The following is a 24804-nucleotide window of genomic DNA, read 5'->3' on the forward strand; positions in this document are numbered from 1 at the left end:
ACTACAGTATATATGCTCACGCCATGTTGATTAAAACACCTTTGCTCCATCAAGAGCTTTGGTCCCCGTGTCTGTCTTTCTTTTTTTCTCTATCTCTCTCTCTATTTCTGGCTGATTCCCTGGAGCGCGGAAGCTGGCTGCGTAACCCTGGGAATATTAGCCTCTTTACTTCTTTCACTCTCTCATCGTCGACTCCGGACCAGCAGGTTCTGGTCCATTAAAGGACCAACACCCCCACTTCCGTGTCCACTGCTACTTCACCAGGTCCCTGGCTCCCTGGGGAGAGGAGCGCCTCAGCTTGACACGCAGGCACTGCCACGTTGGTATCGTCCCCCTCAAGACTTTCTTTAGATACGTTCATGAATAAGGGTAGGGGAGAATTCTGAGACTGTTTCCCCACCTACCTCTTACAGTACTTGTCAAATTTACTTATAAATTTGCTTTTAGGATTTAGTCTAACTATTACTCCAAGTGGAGAAATGTATTATTCTGTATTCTAGACACTGTACTTACTATCTTTGAAAGAGAAACTAAACTACCATAATTCTTAGCCTTGATCCTCTTATATTAAGCTGTTTGTCTATACTCCTTATTAAACTATTACAAAAAAGAAAAAAGGAGCACTTTTGAAGGAAACAAAACTATATTATCAACTATAAAATAGGTTAATGAAATAAAGGCCAAACAATCACATGTCTTGTTTGTACTCAGGTCTCCAGCTTGAAACAAATGTATATCATTGAAAGGGTTCCACCTTGGAATGCCTTCCTAAATATATCACAGCTAGAGGAAAACTGTAATTTAAAAAAAAGAAGATAAACACACTGCATATACGAGACTTGTGCAACCTGGAAACCACTCTAGGTAATTCCTCCCTATCATAAGTGGTTCCCTGCACACATTTATTCTAATAGCATTCTGGACTCCATTGAGGACCCAGGATTCAAATGAATAGCAATCAAACTCTCATCAGGAAGCCAGTCAAAATATTTAAATTTAAGGTTTCACAGACTTCCATACCAACAGCTAAATACCAACAGCATGGTATTAGGTCAGCATTTATTCTTTGCATTTATCAAAACTAAGAAGTTACTTTTCCATTTCATAAATAAGGGAGCGAGTCTACATCATAATCACTGCCAATATCTTTATTAAATCTCCAAAGATGAATCTCTGGAAGAAGATAAAGACTCTATATATTGCTTCATTTAGCAGAATATGGTTCTAATAATAAAGAGAATATTAAGATGCACCACACTACAGTTGACATATACAGTTATATGATTTACAGTTACTTGATCAGTGCAGGGGTTGGGGTCTGACCCTGCATATTACTTCTGATTCCCCCCAAACTTAGCTACTAATAGCCTACTACTGACTAGAAGCCTTACTGACAGTCAATTAACTCATATCTTGTATGTTACAGGTACAGCTACATATATTTTATAGATTCATGACATACCTTTTTTATATTTCTAGGCTATGTAGTTGGTGAGTTTTTTCAAATTGTCATGAATCTCAAAAATTTTTCTAACATGTTAATTGAAAAAAATCCATATAAGTGGACCCATGCAGTTCAAACCCCTGTTGTTCAACGGTCAACTGTATAATGTGTCCTGTGTTCAGAAAGGACTGAGGCACATACAGTATTAAAGCTGACCACCAAAACATTGAGGGCCATAAGTGATGGGTTATATGATTTTATCAGAAGCCCAGAATGTTAGATTTTGGGCAGCAAGGGTAAGTATTAAATTTTTTATTAAAGTGAGTCTATATTAAAAGAGTTCCTGTTTCACCTGTTATCCAAATTTGGAACAACCTGTAATTTTTAATCTTTTAAAAATATGCCGCAAAAATCTGTAAAATCAGATGATCTCCTCTGAAGATTATGAAAAAATTTAGATTACACAAATAAAGAAACCACAGTAAAGATTTTAAATGTTTAAATCATAAAACTAAAAATATACTTTTATCATAAAACACTAGTAAATTATATTTATAAAATATACAAATTCGGTTAACAAACTCTTGTCTACCTACCACACATCTTGGGGAAGATTTAAAGTTATGCTGCCTTTGATATCATCGTGGAAACACATATATCCTAAAGTAGCTAATGTTACATACAGCGCTGTGACAATCCCCATGCCAATATTCAATGCTTGGGGGAAGCGTTTTGATTCTTTCATTTGATTCTCCAGTGGAAGGACCTAAGAAGAGAATGCAAATAAATGAAAACAATATAGCACCCCATCTGATAGGTGCCCAAATTAATATTTCTATGGTATATGCAACACATAATCCTTGATGTATTTTTCTAAATATTACATATTTTTTCACACTACAGATTTTTTAAATTCCTAAAATAAAAAGATTTGAAATCAGCTCTTAATGTGCAAAACTGTCAGGTTTTTTTAAAAATAAACTTTCTACTTTGAAATAATTTTAGATTTACAGAAAAGATGCAGAGACAAACAGAAGACTCCCATATACTCCTGACCAATTTCTCCTTTTAGTAATATTTTACACAACCAAAGTACATGTGTTACAACTAAGAACCAATATTGGGACATTACAATTAAACTTCAAACTTCTACTTGGATCTCACCAGTTTTCCCACAAATGTCCTTTTGCTGCTCCAGGGTCCTGGCCAGGACAGCGCCTTGCATTTTGCCATCGTGTGTCCTTAGTCTCCTCTGGTCTGGGGCAGTTTGCTGATCCTTCCTTATTGTTTTATCACCTTTACAGCTTTGAGGAGCCTGGTTATGTATTTGGCACACTGCCCCTCTATTAATTGTCTGATGTTTTCCTCCTGACTAGATTGGGATTATAGGTTTCATAAAAGTGCACCACGGAAGTGTGATGCCCTTCCTGTCACACACGCCATCAACATGATTTAGCGCTGGTGGAGTTCATTTTGATCACCTGGCTAAGGCAGTGTTTGCCCGGAAAGTTCTGCTTATAAAGCTCTTTCCTTCCTCCTCCTCATACTCCATTCATTGGAAGTAATCACTACAGGCAGCCCGCACTCCAGGGACTGGGGGGATTAGGTGACAGCTCCTCGAGGATAGTATCTACATAAGCTATTTGGAAATCTGCCCTATGTGCTTATCTATTTAATCGCATATTTGTATTCGTAGGGATTCGTATATATTCGTTTTACAGTTTTGCGTACGAAGCAGAAACACTACTGCTTATTTTGTTACTACTATCATTCCAGCTCCAGTCGTCATGAATTCCATCAGGTAAGCTCCTTTGTCCTTTTGACGTACACCTATTCTTTTGCCTTTTGAGCACTTCCATACTTTCTGGCAGGGCTTCCCAGCTGGCACTAGTGGGTCAAGAACCTGTCTGCCAATGCAGTAGATGTAAGAGATGCAGGTTCAATCTCTGGGTCAGGAAAATCCCCTGGAGAAGGAAATGGCAACCCACTCCAATATTCTTGCCTGGAAAACTCCGTGGACACAGGAGCCTGGCAGGCTACAGTCCATGGGGTTGCAAAGAGTCAGACACAACTGAACAACTCACATACACACACACACAAACATACTCTCTGGCAGTACAATATGCTCTAGACACACCTTGAATTTCCTTGCTTCTGTCCTGTAATCAGTCATTTCTCCAAAGAACTTTGTTTCCTTTGCTGGAAAATCAGATTTAGAACTCAAGATCTGGGCACTAAGGGCTCAGTGCTCCTGGGTGCCATTGCTTTCAGCTCTCTCCGCAGACAGAGTTAGTAGATACATGTACGCATATTGACCCAAGCACACACATGTCTACAACTGTTTCTCTATCTATCCATCTGTACCTGTTGTCTGTCAATTTAATGAGATGAACGTGTGAAGTGTGAAAGTCGCTCAGTCGCATCTGACTCTTTGCAACCCTGTGGAGTCCTCTGTCCATGGAATACTCCAGGCTAGAATACTGGAGTGGGTAGCCTTTCCCTTCTCCAGGGGATCTTCCCAAGCCAGGGATGGAACACAGATCTCCCACATTGCAGGTGGATTCCTTACCATCTGAGCCACCAGGGAAGCCCCAGTGAGATGAATAAGTACTTACATTATAGGGGTGGGAGGGGGGAACCCTTAAAAAAAAAGGCCAATTTAAAAGTTAAATCTGTAGGCAAATATTTGGAGGTTTTGGGCTTACAAATTTGACCATACAGTAAAAGACACTAAGTAATAATAACAAGTATTTACTGAGTGCTTACAATGTGCCAGGTGCTTTTTTAAAAGCTTTACATGTAGTATCTCACAATAACCTCATGAGATAATAACTAATGTTATCTCCACTTTTGAGGTGAGTTAGGTAGGTCCATGTGAAAACTGTGAGTGATTAACAGAAAAGAGAAGAGTACCCAAGTCGTGTGCTCCAGAGAAAACCCAGACTGAGAGGAGAAGCTGAAGTCAGGGAGGTGCCAGTGCAGCTAGGAAAGGAGGAAGGGAAGGAAACGGACACTACGGAGGCCCCACGTGCGTTCAGCAGCGTTGCCTGTTTCACACATAACCTCATTTACAGAGCTGACCTGGGGAAGTACAAAGAGAAGGCTCAACACAGCCTAACTGCTGACTGGAATGGGGAAACTAGGGACACAGAAAAAGAAATACTCCAGTGTTGCAAGTTTGAGCAACCAAAAGTCAAACTAAAAGAAACAGAGAAATGAGAAAATGAAATTGGTTTTATCTAAAAAAGTATGTGTCAGACTTCAGAGTTGTTGAATCTGAGATATCAGAGGAACAACACTTAAGTGGAAATGTCCAATAGCTAACTACGGCTTACTAGCTAAAGCAGAAATGAAAATCTACAATTATGTCTCTAACAGGGATAAATGGAACCTCTAAGAACTAGGAAGAATTCTGTAAAGGAGAACTCAGAGAGCAGAAAGCCAACTAAAATCGCAGAAAACTGTCTCAGTTCTGTTTTGTCTGCGATTCATACAAACAGATGTTTATCAGCGGTTCTGCTCCCACACCCAACCATCAGACGATGATACACAAGCTATGGCCTTTTGCTGTTCAGTTGCTAAGTCATGTCTGACTCTTTGTGACTCCATGGGCTGTAGCATGCCAGGCTTCTCTGTCCTTCACTATCTCCCTGAGTTTGCTCAAACTCACATCCATTGAGTCAGTGATGCCATCCAACCATCTCATCCTCTGTTGCCCCCTTCTCCTCCTGCCCTCAATCTTTCCCAGCATCAGGGTCTGGGTCACTGGAGAAGGACCCAGTGGTCCAGGGAAAAGGGAATGGTAGACCACTTCAGTATTCTTGCCCTGAGAACCCCATGAACAGCATCAAAAGACAAAAAGACATGGTCTTTTGACCAAGATCAAATGTAGTATGGGGGCTTCCTAGGTGGCACAGTGTCAAAGAATCCACCTGCCAACGCAGCAAACACAAGAGATGCAGGTTTGATCTCTGGGGTTGAGAAGATCCCCTGGAGTAGGAAATGGCATCCCAGTCCAGTACTCTTGACTGAAAAATTCCATGGACAGAGGAACCTGGCAGGTTACAGTCCACGGGGTCACAAAGAGTAGGACATGACTGACTGACTGAGCACACAAACAGCAATATTCTATTTTGCCCAAATCTACATATACATTCTGGGCTTTCAATGAATGGGAAGCATCTTTTGCTTAACTTTTTAGCCACACCGCACGGCATTTGGCATCTTATCTCCCCAACCAGGGACCGAATCCACACCCCCTGAACTGGAAGTTCAGCGTCTTAACCACTAGGCCACAAGCTCAGTTCCCTGAACTGGAAGCATCTTGAATGGAAATATTTAGGATCTCAGAATCTGCACAATGTTTGTATCTCTTGGTATTAGCTTCATGATAACATCATTTCACAAAACAAACATGATATGCATAAATCTAAAAAGAATTTATGTTTGACTCTTCTTATGTAATAGTAAACTTTATAACAATTTCAATTCATTTCTAATCATCTAGTCTATAAGATATGATGTTTGGGATCTGTCTAAATATAACCCAGACTTGACAGAGTAGAGAGAATATAGATCAGACAAAATTAACCACGAGTTAATGGTTTTTGAAGCTGGGTGACGCTTACAGAGGAGTTCATCACACTATATAGGTTTGAAAATTTTCACAACAAAATATTAAAAATCATCTATTCTAATGCTCTCATTTTACACATTAAGAAAACGATCTAATATAGAACATGGATGAAACTCCTGGTTAGTAGAGGAACTAAACCATAATTCAAGATTATCATGCCAAAATGCAAATCATTTTCTAGGAATAAAAAAATAGAAACAAACAAAAATAAACAGAAACAGGAAAGAAAACCATGTATTTTTAAATGTAAGTAAGTCTCTGTGTTGACTTAAGATTTTAAAAAATAATAATAAAGAATTAAATCCTTACCACTCCAATGCCTTCAAAAGCAAATACAGCAGTACCAAAAAAGAGGGGGTATTTTTTCCAACCAGCCACTATTGGAAGGTTGTGGGGATCTGGCATATTCTGGAGAAAGAAAGAAAAAATATGATAAGTTACGTACTTGTTTGAAACAACTTAAAGCAGAAGAGTGAAATCATATACTTATGAGCTTCACACTAGCAAACGTGGATTATAAATGTGAATAATTCCTTCACTAAAAAGTTTAAGCATCCTATGTTAAATGTAGCCAAGCTGTTAGGATTTTACTGCCAGAAGCAATTGTCTCCCTCGAGCCCACATGTTCCAGCTGAGCTAAATGCTCCTGATCACCTGCTTCCACCTGTAAGTCCCAGGCTGTTCTCACTGGGCACGGCTCCTGCCACAACGGGAAACACGCAAGCATATCGACATCTGGGCTGAGAGCCATGCAGTCATTATCAACCACTGCTGACAGTGTCCAGCGGAACCCATCCCCACTCTGCTCTCACTGCGCTTCTGGCTTCTGAGATCTCCGCAGCTCTGGCTTCCCACCGCATGGCCCTGCGCGGCTCCCCAGCTCCTGCTCAGGGTTTCACTCTTCGACCTGACAATTGCCATCACCCTTACTATTCATGCACAAGCCTCGACTCTGGCTCATTCGGCCTTGTTCCAACCCTCACAATCTGCACATCTTGTTCAAGATGTCTGGGCCCAAAGTGGCTACTTCTTCCAGCTGCCCCAAGTCTCCTCACCACCCTGTGTTCTCTGCCTTATCAGACTGGAAGTGGAACCAAGGCCGATGAAAGGGACGAACAAAGACAGTGAAATGTGACAGCACAGGACTAATTGGGGAAATAAGAGAGGTCTAGAAAACCTTTATTTTCCGGGCTCCAAAGTCACTGCAGATGGTGACGGCAGCCATGAAATAAAAGATGCTTGCTCCTTGGAAGAAAAGCTATGAGCAACCTAGACAGCATATTACAAAGCAGAGACATACTTTGCCAACAAAGGTCCGCCACCTCGTCAAAGCTATGGTTTTTCCGGTAGTCATGTGTGGATGTGACAGTTGCATCATAAACAAATCTGAGTGCAGAAGAACTGACGCTTTTGAACTGTGGTGTTGGAGAAGACTCTTGAGAGTCCCTTGGACTGCAAGGAGATCATACCAGTCCATCCTAAAGGAAATTAGTCCTGAAAATTCATTGGAAGGACTGATGCTGAAGCTGAAACTCCAATACTTTGGCCATCTGATGGGAAGAGCTGACTCATCTGAAAAGACCCTAGTGCTGGGAAAGATTGAGGGCAGGAAGAGAAGGGGACGACAGAGCATAAGATGGCTTGATGGCATCACTGACGCAATGGACATGAGTTTGAGTAAACTCTGGGAGTTGGTGATGGACAGCGAGGCCTGGCGTGTTGCAGTCCATGGGGTCGCAAAGAGTCAGACATGACTGAGCAACTGAACTGAGTCAAAGATTTATGATAATTTATTCTCTACCTTTTTTGAGTCATTGGCCCCAGAGAGAGATGAAAGTTACACAGCTGCTCAGTGGAAAATGCATATATACAAACAGAAACACTAAATCTTATAATTTTAAGGGATTTGCAGATCCCCTGGATCTTCTCAACAGATTATTTTAAGGAAACTGAGTTAAGTATCTCCAGACTACTGATGATGAACTCAGTTGCAGTTACTGCAGAAAGAGATTACAGCCCAGGGTAGTGGCAGTGAGCTGAAGCGGTGGCGGCAAATAAAGCTTCAGGCGTGAAAGAAAATCATAACATCACATCTAGACTCCCATCTCCTGTGACTGGTTTAAGTCTTAAAGGAATAAACAAGACACTGTTGCATTCTTTGTTTCATTGAGGCAGTGTACTAAGGCAGGCTCCTGCATCTCACAACTCTAGCAGGGCAGGCATTACTATATTCTGAGGCAATGCCATACAGCTCAGAAGCATACTGACCAAGATTCAAAACCAGATCTGACTACAAAGCCTACGCTTTCATCCTCTATGCCATATACTTCTTCAGCTAAGCAGTACCCCCCAAAAGGAAACCTGTTTATCTCCTAGGTGACACAGATGAAGTAGGGTCTTTACTTATCATCACTTTTGCCTCTAAAGTAAAAAAAAAATAAATAAATGTTTACTTGTTAAAAAACATACAACACAGTTAAAAACATGTTATACTTACCCTAACAACGTACTGATAAATTATCACAAGACTGACAGCCATGGATATGTTGGCAAGGAATGAAAGCACAAACAGATTCTTGAGCTCACGAATGAAGACCAAAAGAATTAAAAATGGAAGAAAGCAAAGCATGTATATCCTTAGGTCAATACTTCTTCTCTCACATGGACTTGATGAATTGGTACTATTCAAAACAAACACTTTACTCTCCAGGAACCCTTCATGAACCTATAGAGGATTACCAGGAGGATAAGGAAGAGGGGAGACAAAAATTTCCATTAACTTATAAGCATGAAGGATAAATATAAAGAAAACAATGATCTACATACACTCTATGATAAATTCCTTTGCAATAAATAAAACAGTTTCAAGATAATCTAGCAACCTAGAAATATATATATATGTGTGTGTGTGTGTGTGTATATATATATATATATATATATATATATATATATATATAAAGGATAATTAAAATAGAATAGTCTTCTTTGCAAAATAACTTTATCATACTGTGAAAACAAATTCACTAGAAACTTATGAGGACAGACTTGCTAATCCATTTTGAAGCTTTGTGACCGTGATGCTTGTGCTGCCTGCAAAGGCTCAATCTGCTTCTGAGATAATCAAAAGCAGAAGTATGCTTGTCTAGAATGGCCACTGGCCATGGGGTAGTTTTGAAAAAACAGTTTTTTCAAAGCAGAAAACAATCTCCAAGTGCCTTTTAGAAATGTACAGCAGTCCAAATGAAACTCAGAAATCAAAGCCCAATTTTAAAGGTATTCTATAAAGCAACTGTTGAATTAGTATCACTGTCAATATATATTTATTAAAAATAAGTTATCTTCTGCGTGCTAGACAATAAAGTTTTGTCAGAGCAAAAAGCTTCTATAAGATAAACCAACTTTACCTCAAAATTTATTCAGCTACTTCTATAAACCAATATTTGGCTTCCAAAAGAGATTTCATAATTTATAGGCTCCATATATTAAAAATTATCCCTGATTCAATTAATCAAATAGTCCAACTTACAAAAATAGAAGTGAAATTATAGAGGACTTTAAAAATAATCTTAAAAACTCACAGCAGAGGCAGATCATACTAAAATAAAAATATCAGTGAAAATCTATTTGTCCCAAACACTGTACCCTCCTTTGAACATAATGACATCATCATGTCTCTGGATATATAAATTAAGAACCAAAACCTATAATAATAACAGCAAGTATTTTCTGAGTACTTTCTATGTGTCAGGCACTGAACTTTACTCTCCAGGAACCCTTCATGAACCTATTACCAGGAGATTACCAGGAGAATAAGGAAGAGTGGAGGAAAAAACTTCCATCAACTTATACTCATGAAGGAGAAATATAAAGAAAATTATGCTTTATATACACTGTGTCAAGTACTGAACTAAATATTTTATATGCAACATCTCAGTTAATCCTCAAAACAAGTCTCTGAGGTGGGTGGTAATATTAATTTCCATTTTATAGTTGAGAAACTGAGGTTTAGGGAAAGTAAGAAAGAAAAATCTATGTAATATCAAGCCAGTAAGTGGTGGTTCTAGGATTCAAACCCAGGTCTGAGACCCAAGAATCTACTGTGTGACAGGTAGACGTTCACCTCATCAAAACGCTGCAAGCCTCAAAGAGGGCCTGCCCAAGGAGCCCCTGGTCCCTTCCATGACATCGCTCTCTCTCCCCCGAAATACAGGACTAGGAGGCCAACAAGTCAGAAGTACAGAACAAAATCCTGACATGATTAATAATCCAGGGGGTTAATTTTACCCTTATCCACAGTAAGTAATGTTTAGTGTCATGACAAATGTACATATCATCTTAAATTACAGGGAATATACCTACTAGTTTTAAGTTATATTGGCAACTTACAACTCATACTGAACTAACAGACTCTCAGGTTATGCCATGTGCCATTTAAGAAATGCACAGCTCTCATTTATTTTATAATTGGCCATTAAAACTTTCTATTTTATCTTCTATAACTTGAAATAAAAGCAAAATTGATTGTTTACATCACTTGGCTTTTAAGAAGATATTTTATTTGTTGACCCGATTTTCTCTGTCATCAAATTATTTACAGCCAAATACTTCTGAAGTACAGGTATTCAAAGAAGTACTTCCCATAATCAAGATGAGGCCATGATCAGAGTTAAGCTCTATCAGGGATTCCTGGCAATAGAAAAGTAGTCATATAACCAATTTTACAAAGGGCTGCTTGAGTTGTTAGGTGCTTGGGAACTTCACATCAATTCTACCACAAACCTCTCATAATAATTTAGTATTCTTTGGCAGAAAGACTGTTATAGGAAATTCTCGAGATTGAAAAATAAAGTAAAATAAAAGTATCGATACATACCCAGAGCAAGATTCAGGTAAACATTTGAGTCCTTCGGTGCCCTCTAGAGACAGAGACTGGCTATCTAATAGGGCTTCCTACGCTCTCACAAGTTTACCAAAATGCAAAACACTGAAATAAATATTATAAGATAAAATTACTAAATTCAGTTGCTTCCATGTAGAGCTCAAATTTACTAAATTCTACAATTTATTAACTTTTCAATTCAGTGATTTAATGGTTAAAATTCCAAAGGCAGATGATGTTCTTCAGCAAAGCTAAAATGCAGAATTAAAGCTATAAAATGCTACATTTGCATACTGCATATAAAATGCATAATGCATGTATAAAGGCTTTCACAAATCTTTCATCATCTGAGCCTCACAATAAGGTTATGAGGAACATGGGGAGATTTTGCTATTGATCCTATTTTACAAATAAGGAAATCGAGGCTTGACCAGGGATAAGAGGGTCTTACCCAAAGTGTAAGTTAAAACTGAGAGCATGCATCTGAATTCAGATCTTCTGACTCTGAAGTCCATGGTCTTTGGTTATCACAATATTTTTTTCCCCTGAATATAATAGCCCTTCCCTATTCTTCATACCCACATACACTATTTTGTCTACCTGACATTTTCTTGAGCATTTTAACGTGAGATCAGCAAGAAGCTTCTATAACCACGATGGGCCAGCATCACTGGAAGCATCACAGCACCTCACCCCGCCAACTGTCTACAGTGGCTTAACAGGACCATAGCCACGCAGCAGCTACAGAGCAAGAGACGCACAACTCCGCATGGGAACTAAACTCTTTAATTCTTTGGTTCGATGTAATACTGAACCTTCAGTTTTAGGCAGATAAAGGTGGTAATAACCTTACAGGTTTTAACTGTAAAAGTAGTAGCAATTAGTACCGTTTAATCAATCTGTGTGTCTTTTATTGGAGACTGCTCTCAAATGTGAGGACACTTTTGCAGAGAGGGGCAATCTCTGATAATGCTGTTTCAGTGATCATATGTCTGCGCTGCTAAGGTGAGGTGCTTAACATTGCTTTCAACTTTTCTCACATCTGCCTCAATGTCTTTTTCCATATTGCTTTTCTGGCTGCAAAAGAACTTTCATCTTTCTATCAACTGCAAGCTTCTCCTTACCTTCCAGAGAGTCACTTTTTCTACCTGGCCTTATGATATGTGCAAATGAGTTAAATTCTTCCATTCAACATTGGAGGCAACTGATAACATTTCATAGGAGAAAGTCACCAATCCTGAGCTTACAGATATGTATTTTATGTACTTATATACACACACTCACAAGTAAAGTCAATGTCCTGCCCTAGGAAGAACAGTAGTGTGGCAGTTGTATGAGGCATTTAGGTCTCTGCCTAGTTCACATGACTGGGGCACACTGCTCATGCTCTGTGAGACTCTGTATCCTCATTCATAAAATGAGCATAATACTTATATTACAGTGCAGTTGCAAAAATTAGAGGATATGTATCACAGTTGATAAATATAGGATCATAAAGCATTATGAGCATTATCTATAACTTTAAGTCAAGCTTGTTGGTAGCTCTCTTAAGGGATGATAGAAAAGATCCAATACTACCATGTTGCACAGTCCTAGAAAGGCACCATTTCCATTATATTCTATGTAAATGACTGCTAAAATGGGATATCTTATCTTGACATAAAATAGCCTCTTAACTGAGTCAGTAATCCTAAAACTATGTGACTTGAAGAATTAAATACTTGTAAAAGCAAAAGCACATCATCAATGATGAATAATGCTGATAAAAGCATCAACTCTGTTATTTATAAAAGAAAGACTCAGTGACCCTTTCCACCATTAAAAATCTAAGAGGAGGACTTTATCAAACTATGGCCCCCAGACCAAAACCTACCATCTATTTTTGCAAGTAAAATTTTATAGGAATACAGCCACATATAATGTATTATTGTCTACGGCTGAGTTGAGACAGATATCATATGGCCTGCAAAACTGAAAATACTTACTATCTAGACCTTTACAAAAAATGGTTGCCAAATCTTTGTCTAAATATAAAATGAAGTTATCTTATACTTAGAAAAGTGAGTCAAATATATACTTGAAAGTGAAAGTGAAAGTCACTCAGTCATGTCTGACTCTTTGCGACTCCATGGACTATACAAAATTCTCCAGGCCAGAATACTGGAGTGGGTAGCCATTCCCTTCTCCAGGGGATCTTCCCAACCCAGGGATCGAACCTGGGTCTCCTGCATTGCAGACAGATTCTTTACCAGCTGAGCCACAAGGGAAGCCCAAATATATACTAGATATATACATACAGATTCTGTAGAACACATATTCACATGACTTTGCATTAAAATACCTACAAGAGAAGTACTCTAGATTACTGAGTAATGCCTACTATTGTACCATGCACATGTGGATAATTAATAAAAGTTATTGATTAAAATAACTAAATAAAAACAGAGGGTAAAGTAAGAATAATACAGGCCAACATCAGTTAAAGCACATAAAGAAATGTACTTTGGCATTGTGCTAAAAGGAGAGCTTTTTTTTTATTTCAGTGCTTTGCATGTTTGTTCAAACTGACAGTCTCTACCAAGACTGCAAACCATCTATGTTTGATGCCATATCTAAATATGATGCCATAACTATGGCATCAGAAGAAAATGATTTCAAAAACTGGAGAAAGACACTTACTTGTTTCACATTTTCAGCTAAGAAGACAATATACACACTACAGAATCCCAGCTGTGTTATCACCAGAAAAAAGTCAACCACATTCCTAAAAAGGATACCCACAAATAAGCATTAGTAAGAGCTGAAGAAATGTCAATGTATTTTTTCCCTTTTAACTATTTTAAAACATTTCATAATGTTGCTGTTGTTCAATTGCTAAGTCACATCCAATGCTTTGCAACCCCATGGACTGCAGCACACTAGGCTCCCCTGACCTTCACTATCTTCCTGAGTTTGCTCAAATTCATGTCCACTGAGTCAGTGAGCTATCTAACCATCTCATCCTCTGCCACCCCCTTCTCCTTTTGCCTTCAATCTTTCCCAGTATCAGGGTTTTTCCCAAAGAATTGGCTCTTCACAGCAGGTGGTCAAAGTATTGGCACTTTAGCATCAGTCCTTCCAATGAACATTCAGGACTGATCTCCTTTAGGATTGACTGGTTTGATATCCCTGCAGTCCAAGGGACTCTCAAGAGTCTTCTCCAACACCACAATTCGAAAGCATCAATTCTTTGGTGCTCAGCCTTCTTTATGATCCAGCTCTCACATCCAGACCCAACTACTAGAAAAACCACAGCTTTGACTATATGGACTTTGTCAGCAAAGTGATGTCTCTGCATTTTAATATGCTGTCTAGATTTGTCATAGCTTTTCTTCCAAGGAGCAACTATCGTTTAATTTCATGGCTGCAGTTACCATCTGCAGTGATTTTGGAGCACAAGAAAATAAAATCTGTCACTGCTTCCACTTTTTTCTATTTGCTTAAAATATTTATTTTCTGCAAAGAGCACATATTTATGATCTGCATATCACTAGACATATTATTGAGCAAAAAAAGTTCTAATAATTAAAAGTTCCCAATTTTCCCATTATTTACTTCTGAAATTCAACAGATTAATAAGAGTATCTATCTATAAAGTGATTTCATGAAAACATTTCATCAATTAGATTAAGCCCATCTCTCCTGTTTCTCAAGATCTTTTTCAGACCAACCTACTGTATTTCCCAGCAAACAGGATAAGCATATTACATACCATCCAAATCACTAATAAAAATAGGAAATGGGAAAGGACTGGGGGCATGGCCCTTATCATTCTACCAGAGACTTAGCTCTGTGCAGTTTTTTAGATACTCTAAACAATTCAAGCCACATAACACAGCGGGTATGGAAGTGGGGAAGGGAAATCACTGGCCAAATTAGCGTTATTTGGGTATGATTATAATCAAGTTACAAGTCTGCCTACATATTGTTAGTATACAGTCCACACGTCTGCCTATTGCTCTAGTAACAATGAGCTTGATCTTACTAACTCATTATAGTCTCTTGTTTGACCATTAGTGTCAAGCTATCAAGCAGTCTAGTCTAAAAGTCAACAAACCCTCCTCCTCCCGTGTGAAGCTGGAAGGGCCCTTGCCTGCTTTCATTCTTGCCATAACTCTCTTTCTTCATGGTTCTTCAGGGATCTCATGTGCAAGTAATCTTGGTACCTTGAAATGAATTCAAATTTCTTCTCTCTGGTGAATTACATTTAAGTATTTCTTTAAGATCTCTTCACTCACCTTTGATTTTAGTACCCTTTACCAACAATTATCCCAGTTGCTTCTGTCTGAAAGCTATTCTTTTAGACAGGAAAAGCAGACAAAGCTGCCTTTAGACTGGCAGGAGGAGGAGGAAGATGGGGTCCTGCAGGCAATCCCCAGGGCACTGGGCTTGCTTCCTCCCTTCTCCCGAACAGTCTATCAGGCCGGAAACTCTGAGCAGCTCACAGACACATCTAACTTCCTGAAAATCAAACCATAAACCACTCTACTAATACCATCCTTTTCCTTCTTTTAACTTCCACCACACACATTATTTGTATCCTGGTTAGCATGCTGTAAACTGCCTATGTTTATTTTCCAGTCCTGAATTCACCTGATTTTGATTAGCCATGTCTGCCAACAATAAAGTTACATTTAAACTATACAATAATAAAAACATTATATTAAAATACATACTTCAGATGTCTTATGAGTATGGGCTAAACACTACAATTTTATTTGAAATAGAGACTGCAACATTTTTCTTGTTTTTCTTCCTTTACTTAAAAACTATCGAACATGATTATGTCATAGGTTAGCTAGGTGCTTTATAAATATCATTTTATTTCAACTATCATTATAATTCTGTGAAGTATGATTGTAAACTCACTTGATAGTGAAAAAACTCAAATAAAATAAAAATTCTTTGACCCAGATCATAAATTTGTAAAATGATAGAGCTGAAATTTGAACCCAAATCCATTTAACTCTAAAACTTATTTCTCCCCCAACTTTATTATTCTTCTATTAATGTACTTTATCAGACTAAAATACCTATATTGATAACTAGATATTAATAACATAAGAAGTACTTACCGTCCCCATGCTGTTTGCTTCTGCAGACAACTCCAAGGACTGACTTCCATAGCAAAACTCACAGTGTCACTATACCCTAATGTTGACTTTTTAAACCTGAAATTTAATGACATACATGCATATGAAAAAGAAAAAATTTTAATTGTTCCATAAATCCATTTCTTGAAAAGAACATCAATAAATGGACTATAAACTGACAGAGAAGTTTTTGAAATTTGGAGATTTGCATATTTCTAAAGTCATCTCATGAAATTTAAAGTTTTTATATATCTTTTTAACCAATATATTAGTTTTTAACCCACTGTTAATGTTTATATATTTGTTGAATTCATATAACATAATATTTGTGTTTCCCTGATTTAAATACTTCAATTATCTAAAAACATCAACTACACTGTTCATGCCTAAATTATTCCATTCTTATAACAGCATTATTTCAAAAAACCCATAGAGGGCTTTATAATATATTGTCACATAAATTACGCTATTTAGTCATCATAATAGCCATGTTCTCTCTTCTATTTTTTCAAGTATACAGTGTTATTTAAAGATCATAAATGACCTGCCTAAAGTTTTAAGAACATTTAGCAACAACAAAAGTGAGTTAAAGTTAGAATATTAGTTTGCCAGAATAGACAATGTTTGTTTAAAAGTTGGTTCACTATCCAATAGAAACATTTTGATAAAAAAATAAAACAGAATACTATTTTACTATCTATCAACCCATATATCAGCAAAGAGCATAAAAGGTCTTACACCCAAAATGAAATTAGTAACAAAATGACCATTATTTTTTAACTAAAAGTAGCCCTGCTGCCTCCTTTTGCCCCATGTATCTTCCCTGATTTTTTTCATTTACGCTATATTAAAAAAAATTCGATTTCACTACTTTTAAAAGAAGTATGTTTATGCTGACCAGATTTCAATCATATGAAATGCTACCTTTTTCCATAATCATTCTCTTAGAATTGTCTATGTAACAGATTATAGGCAATACAATGTCTAGTTGCAAAGCACAACAGAAATATAAGACTATCTTATCCTTTAAAAACTATATAGCTTTAAAGTAAATTAAATAGACTTAACAAATTCACATTTACCTCTGACATAGAAAGTGACTGCAACGTACCAAAATGTGCATACAGTGAACAGAAATAATTCCTATAAATACGAGGCTGATTGGTCCAAGCTGTGGGGAAAACATAAGTTTTAAATATTTAAGTTTAATAAAAATTAAATTACCTTATAAACAATGAAATAACAGACTATTAATTGTCCCTGACAAATTTTCAGTAACAAATATTTGTTGACAAAATGATTAAAGAGTCATTTGCATAATAGAGATTAATGGACTTGATACAGAAAGAATTCAGTAATATTTAAGACAACCATATATGATTACCTCTTATCAACTTGACTATCAAAACCTATGAATGTAGACTATAGACATGCAACACAATAGAATAGAATACAGCATGATATTTAACATCAGACGGCAAGTCTGTGACAACTGGTATCCCACCAGTAAAAGTACACAGAACCATAAAACATTATCTAAGTTACTAAAAAGCACTGTATCATCTGGGATTGTAGGCAATCTACTTCTTCTGTACATTGCTTGTTGAGAATCACACGTGAAAAACTGCCTAGAAAATAACTATTTGAAAAAGTGGCACATAAAAATTTCAAGTACTCATTTACTAAAATTAAAGTGATGCATAGGTTACTGACAGACAAAACATCACCAAAGTTATTTTTATAATCAGAAATTTTTCAGTCTCTCTAAATTAGGATGGACAAAGTCCAATATGATAATTAAAACTCTTCTTAAGAAAATTCATCAGTTAAAAAATGTTAAATACAATTTCATTAGTCCATAATTGAATTCTCCCCTATCAGGATTCTCTATAATTACAATAATTGGTTCCAGCAAACTCTTTGAATATTTGTTTTCAAAAGATATTGTTATTCTTTTTTTTAACTATTATTCTTAAAACCTGAAAACTTGTATTTTATTTGGAATCTAAAAAACTATAAAATTTCACCAATACTAATACTCTATAAATACATCTGTTGCTATGACTGTATTATTTAAATTCCTGAAAATCCAAAAGACTAAAAAGATCTAACCATACCTGGAAAAATCAGATATTGATTTAGGATCTGTCAAATATTGTAAACAAGTAATTCGGTAGAAATGAAAAGAGTAATTAATTCTCGTTTTTACTTAGATATTATCATGTTCATATAATTTTAACAACAATAGCTAAACAATTATCTAGTTTTTACCTGACCAGGTTATATTTGACTAGGCTAGATGTTAACTTGCTCTAATTTTTGCTGTAAATTAAAACTGGTAACTGTATTTTAGCTAGAGATTACAAAGATGAGTCTTACCACTATGCCTGCATTTTTTATTGCCAGTGGAAGTCCTAAAAGACCAGTTCCAATATTTCCTTTAAGAAGATGAATAAGAGTTTGTACAAATCTGAAAAGTAGAAGTTGTAACAAACATTTTAGAACAAAAGCTATTAAAATTACATGACCATGGTTTTAGAATCAGAAGAGAACTAAAAATTAATCTAGGCAAGGAATCAAACTAACATTTCCATTCAACCAGAAGGTGAAGGAGCCAGAAGTTATATTTGGTTCAAGTCCTTCCTTTGTGCTTTAAAAGCAGAATACAGAGGGTTATTATGGAGATTAAATGAGCTAAATGAAAGTATTTTTGTACATATTAAAGTAATAAAGGCAATTTTCTCATAAGATTCTTTGCTGCTATGATATTCAGAACAATGCTGAATACTATATACAGCTAAGCTGGTGAGATAGCAATTTATTGCACTATGCAATCATGACATTAAACATAGTTTATCTATGATTATCAACCTCAGAGGAAGTTAATTAAAAGAAAAAAATACAATTTTTAAAACTGTGTATATCATCAAGTAAGATAAATACTAATCAGCTTTTATAATCATGAACTCCCAAGGGATTTCACCTAAGAAAGCATTCCAAGAGGCATTTGGAGAGTCTCTTGGCCAAGAAAACACAAATTAAACTAAGAAGAAGGGTACAAACTTTTAATTTTGAAAAAAAATGCTTATTAAAATTTTTATTAGTTTATACTATTCTTCTGTGGTCAATAAAAATGTTACTTTGCTTAACTGTCAAATTATCTTAGAATAACAACTTACTCAAATCTATTAATGATAACAAAATAACAAAAAAGATTTTAAAAATATTCCACTGTTTTCCTGAGACCATGACTTTGTTTCACACCATTCACTCAACATAAAGAACTGTTTACTGCCTACTTCCCAGAGTCTAATTCCTAAACATTGCAGAAGCCCCTTCTCTGAAAATTCTATTCCTCCCAATCCAATCCCCCTTCTTTCAAGATTCATAGCATTTATATGCATTATCATGTAGTGAGGAGGCTTCTCTGGTAGCTCAGTTGGTAAAGAATCTGCCTGCAATGCAGGAGACCCCAATTTGATTCCTGGGTCAGGAAGATCCCCTGGAGAAGGGATAAGCTACCCACTGCAGTATTCTTGGGCTTCCCTTGTAGCTCAGCTGGTAAAGAATCCACCTGCAATGCGGAAGACCTGGGTTGGATCCCTGGGTTGGGAAGATCCCCTGGAGAAGGGAAAGGCTACCCACTTCAGTATTCTGGCCTGGAGAATCCCATAGACTGTATAGTCCATGGGGTCGTGAAAAGCCAGACACCACTGAGAGAGTTTCACTTTCATCATGCAGTGATTCCTATACACTGCTCTGTAATTTAGATGTTTTTCTTCTTTCCAAATAAACTATAAATGTCTTGTGGGTGGGGACTATGTCTTACTCATCTTTGTGACTTCTGCAGTATCCAGTGCCTGGTCTATAGAAGATGATTACAAAATATACAATGAATGAAAAGAGAAAGACATTTAAACTCTAATTACTCACGAAATACCCTCTTGATCATCAAGCTGGTGATGCTTCTGAACCGGCAGAAGCTCCTGCTCCTGTTCGTCATCTGATGTCCCATCAAAATTCTGCTCGTTTATTAAGGGCCTCATAACATCCATATCTTAAAAAAGAAAAAAAAGTACTTCACCATCATTTTAAAAATTGAGTTAAAAGTGAAAAGAGTAAGCATTCACTGCAACATGTTTTCTAGTTTGTCTCCATAAGGTTTATAGTAAATGATGATATAATTATGGTATGGAAAATGTGAAGAAATAATCCAATGAACTTTTATCTCTTGTTAGCATCAAATCATACTGAGTACATAAATGGCAATCATATTTTTATCTTTTAATTTAAAAGCTTTTAAATATTGTTATACAATATTACATAAGTTCAGTTCAGTTCAGTCCAGTCGCTCAGTCGTGTCCGACTCTTTGCAACCCCATGAATTGCAGCACGCCAGGCCTCCCTGTCCATCACCAACTCCCGGAGTTTACTCAAACTCATGTCCATCGAGTTGGTGATGCCATCCAGCCATCTCATCCTCTGTCGTTCCCTTCTCCTCCTGCCCCCAATCCTTCCCAACATCAGGGTCTTTTCCAATGAGTCAACTCTCCGCATGAGGTGGCCAAAGTACTGGAGCTTCAGCCTCAGCATCAGTCCTTCCAAGGAACACCCAGGACTTATCTCCTTCAGGATGGACTGGTTGGATCTCTTTGCAGTCCAAGGGACTCTCAAGAGTCTTCTCCAACACCACAGTTCAAAAGCATCAATTTTTCAGCGCTCAGCTTTCTTCACAGTCCAACTCTCACATCCATACATGACCACTGGAAAAACCATAGCCTTGACCAGACAGACCTTTGTTGGCAAAGTAATGTCTCTGCTCTTTAATATGCTGTCTAGGTTGGTCATAACTTTCCTTCCAAGGAGTAAGTGTCTTTTAATTTCATGGCTGCAGTCACCATCTGCAGTGATTTTGGAGCCGAAAAAAATAAAGTCTTACATAAGTTACAGGTATACATATAGTGGTTCACAATTTTTAGAGGTTATACTCCATTTATAGTTACTATAAAATATTGGCTATATTCCCTATGTTACATTTGTACATATAGCTTCTATATCTAATAATTTGTACCTCTTAATCCTCTGACCCTATATTGCCCCTCCCTGCTTCCCTTTCCCCACTGGTATCTACTATTTTGTCCTCTGTGAGTCAGCCTTTTTGTTATATTCACTAGTTTGGTATATTTTTTATTTTTTTTTTTATTTTTGGTGTATTTTTTAGATTCCACATATATAAGTGATATCATACAGTATTTGTCTGACTTATTTCACTTAGCATAATGTCCTCCAAGTCCATACATGTTGTTCAAATGGCAGGATTTCATTCTTTTTATGGCTGAGTAGTACTCCATTATAAATATATACCACGCTTTACACTTTCCCTTTCTGAAGGAGATTTTCTTCCTTCAAGCGCCTTCCTCCAAGGCGCTTCTTCCAAGCCTCCTGCTCCCTCTCCTCTTCTCCACAGAGACCCCTCCACTCTCCATGTTTGCAGCAGCAAAAGGATCTCTGTTGGAAATTCTGTTTATTTTTCTATCTACAGATTATTTGAAGTTTGTGGTATCCTTGGTCTCCTATGCTAAAAGAATAATTTCATAAATGTGTTTTCTTGTGATCTTGTTGAATTAACAGGTTTCGGGTGAGGATAGGTGGAGAGATTAAGATTGAGGCAGCTGCCATTATTCTAGTGCTAACTGGAACTCAGTACAACAGGTCTTCACAAGAGTAAAGCTATGCTTTAAGATACTGGAAGATTCTTTAGCTTTGTTTTTATGCTCTTTTCAATCTCAATTTCCTAACCTAAAATCAACCTGAAATTTCCAGTTATCATCAGAATAAAGAACAATCACATTCATTCAGCAATATAAATTGAAATCTTTTAAAATATTTATCCTTTTCACTGAGTAATCCCACATCTGCAAATGTAGTATATGAAGAAAAGGATTTCTGCACAAAGATGTTAATCAAAACAAAATTTTTGCTGAAAATTTGGAAACAACCTAAATGTGTAACAATCAGGAAATTGATCAATTCACTAGAGTACATCCACTTTGTAAACTATGACACTGACATTAAATTATGGCTTTCAAACTCTGAACAAAACAGAGATAATATATCAACTGCTGAGGAAGAAAAAACTAGATAATCACAGCATGAGTGCAATGGTGTTTTAAAAGTTAAATAAAAATTAAAGAAAGGAAATAATACAAAATGTGAATAAGTTAACAAGGATATATACAGACAATGAAAGCGTGAGTACCTTTTTCTTTCTTTGGAAAATGTAAAAAAATAAGAAGAAAGTAATAAACTTGCCTTACTTTTATTTAATTTTTCCTCCCAGTTAAGTTGCCCTCCGAGATTCAAAAAATTCCCCCAGGCCCGCCAGTGCAAGGGTTTCCTGGTGTTTGGAAACTTTCTCTATTAAGACTCCCTTCCCAGGACGGATCTCCGTCCCTAGCTCTTTTGTCTCTCTTTTTATCTTTTATATTTTGTCCTACCTCCTTTCGAAGACAATGGGCTGCTTTTCTGGGCGCCTGATGTCCTCTGCTAGCAATCAGAAATTGTTTTGTGAAATTTGCTCAGCATTCAATTGTTCTTTCCATGAATTTGTAGGGGAGAAAGTGGTCTCCCCGTCCTATTCCTCCACCATCTTGGCTCCTCCCCTTGCCTTCCTTTCATAATAGCAAAAGAAGCCACTTATATTTTGACAATAGATAAACTAAAATAAAGTAGAAAGCATCCTTTTTAAAAAATAACATAATGTTGCCACCTAAATCTATATACTACCATATATAACATAGGAACAGTTAACTATTTTATCCATTTCTGAGGCAGAGAACATATGTACAGCACAAAATCTTCCACAGGTTCCTATTTGCTCTGAAATAAAATGTGGACCTTAAGCTCAAGGAAACCTGTATCTTAACAACTCTACTAGTGCTTTTCACATAGCCACCAAATTTTTAAAATTCTTTTTTAAATCAAATAATATTTGGTCACTGTAGAAAATTAGAAAATATAAAGATAAGCAAATTTTTTTAAATTAAAATGACCTTGTTGCCTAGAAACTACCACTGGCAACATTTTAGAGTATAAACAAACATGTTAATTCACTTCAGTTTATTTTTATTCAGCCCTACGGCTTTAAATACTATCTACATGTTGATGACTTCCAAATATTTATCTCCAGATCGGGCTTCTCACTAACTCTAGACATAAATCTCATTGCCTACTCAACATCTGCACTTTCATGTCTAACAGACATCTCAAACTTAGCAAGCCTCAAACTAAACTCCTGACCTTCACCACCAAGCCTGCTCCGCCCAGCTTTAACCATCTGTACTTGCTATCTATGTCAGGGGGCCTCGGTTCCATGAAACATGGGCCCTTTACGGCTGCTTGAGTACCCTCACAACATGGCAGCTGGCTTCCCTGCAAGGAACTGATCCAAAAGACAGAGCGCGGCACAATGCCTTTCAGGACCCAGCTTTGGGGTCACTGCCACCATTTCCATGATTCCATCATCATTTCCACCATAATCTATTCATTAGAAACAAGTCACTAAATACAGCCCACATTCAAAGGGAAGGAAATTAACTTCCTCCTCTAGAAGAGAGAAGCATCAAAGAATTTGTAGACATACTATAAAACCACCACAACATCTCAGATGATGGCAGTTCATTCTTCCAGGCACGCAGGTCCCTGGAGTTATCCTTGCCTCCTCCGTTGCACCATCACTCCACATCTAACTTGTCAGGAAATCACTCTGGTTCTGCTTTATATATCCAGAGTCTGACCATTACTCTCCATTCTCCACGCTGCTACCACACTGCTGTGAAGAACAAGTCCATCTGTTTCCTGAATTGCTGAAGTAACCTGCTTCTACTTTTGCCCCCTTAAGTCTATTCTTCACACAGCAGCCAGAGTGATCCTTTAGAATTAAAGCCAAATCATGTCTCTCCTCTCCTGAAACCTTGTGTTGGCTCCCTATTTTCTCAGAGGAAAAGCCAAAGGCTTTACATGGATGTCCACACCACTACATAATCTGGCTTTATCACCACCTTGACCATTCTGCTTCAGCTTCCAGGTCCTTCTTGCTATTTCTGTCATTACTCCAGCTGTTCTTTCTGCCTCTACTAGTCTGTCTTCAGATATCCACTTGACTAATCCCCTAACCTCTGTCAAGTCTTTGTTCAAATCCCACTGTTTCAATAAAGCCCATTTAGGCCACTTCATAAAATACTATAAACTGCCGAGCCTGACTCTCACTCCTGATTTCTCTTACTCTATTCTTTTTTTCCATAGCACTTTTAGCCTAATGTAATAATTATGGCCCAGTGGTAAAGAATCTGCCTGCCCATGCTGGAGATGCAAGAGACTCAGGTTCGATCCCCAGGTTAGGAAGATCCCCGGGATATTGGCAACCCATTCCAGGACTCTTGCCTGGAAAATTTCATGGACGGAGAAGCCTAATGGGCTGAAGTCCATGGAGTCGCAAAGAGTCCGACGCAACTGAGCATACACATACACATTAACTGATAATAGTCTTACTGTTTACTGTCTGCTTCCTCTTACTAGAATGTAAGTTCCATGAGAGCAAGAATCTTGATCTGATCTGTGCTGTTCACAGATGTATCCCAAATGCCTAAAGCAGTGCCTAGCACATGGGAGAAGCTCAATGAATATGTGCTGAATTAATGAACAGACATAACTT

At 37.3% G+C, this 24804-nt stretch overlaps 1 protein-coding gene across 2 annotated transcripts in view; it reads right to left on the reverse strand.

Moving 5' to 3' along the window:
- Nucleotides 1-24804, reverse strand: part of SLC36A4 (solute carrier family 36 member 4) — a 45492-nt gene that overhangs the window by 18687 nt on the left and 2001 nt on the right. Inside the window, exons 2-9 of one of the 2 annotated variants that reach the window (XM_043876815.1) lie at nucleotides 20025-20148; nucleotides 18471-18561; nucleotides 17174-17262; nucleotides 16074-16169; nucleotides 13639-13723; nucleotides 8578-8805; nucleotides 6390-6488; nucleotides 2041-2210 (exon numbers count right to left, since the gene is read on the reverse strand). In XM_043876815.1, the coding sequence (XP_043732750.1) occupies nucleotides 2041-2210; nucleotides 6390-6488; nucleotides 8578-8805; nucleotides 13639-13723; nucleotides 16074-16169; nucleotides 17174-17262; nucleotides 18471-18561; nucleotides 20025-20148 (982 nt within the window). Of the gene's footprint in view, nucleotides 1-2040; nucleotides 2211-6389; nucleotides 6489-8577; nucleotides 8806-13638; nucleotides 13724-16073; nucleotides 16170-17173; nucleotides 17263-18470; nucleotides 18562-20024; nucleotides 20149-24804 lie in introns of those variants that run through there. The other variant, XM_043876826.1, reaches the window with a different exon arrangement.

This window comes from Cervus elaphus, chromosome 2, assembly GCF_910594005.1.
Source record: "Cervus elaphus chromosome 2, mCerEla1.1, whole genome shotgun sequence".
Classification (NCBI taxonomy): domain Eukaryota; kingdom Metazoa; phylum Chordata; class Mammalia; order Artiodactyla; family Cervidae; genus Cervus; species Cervus elaphus.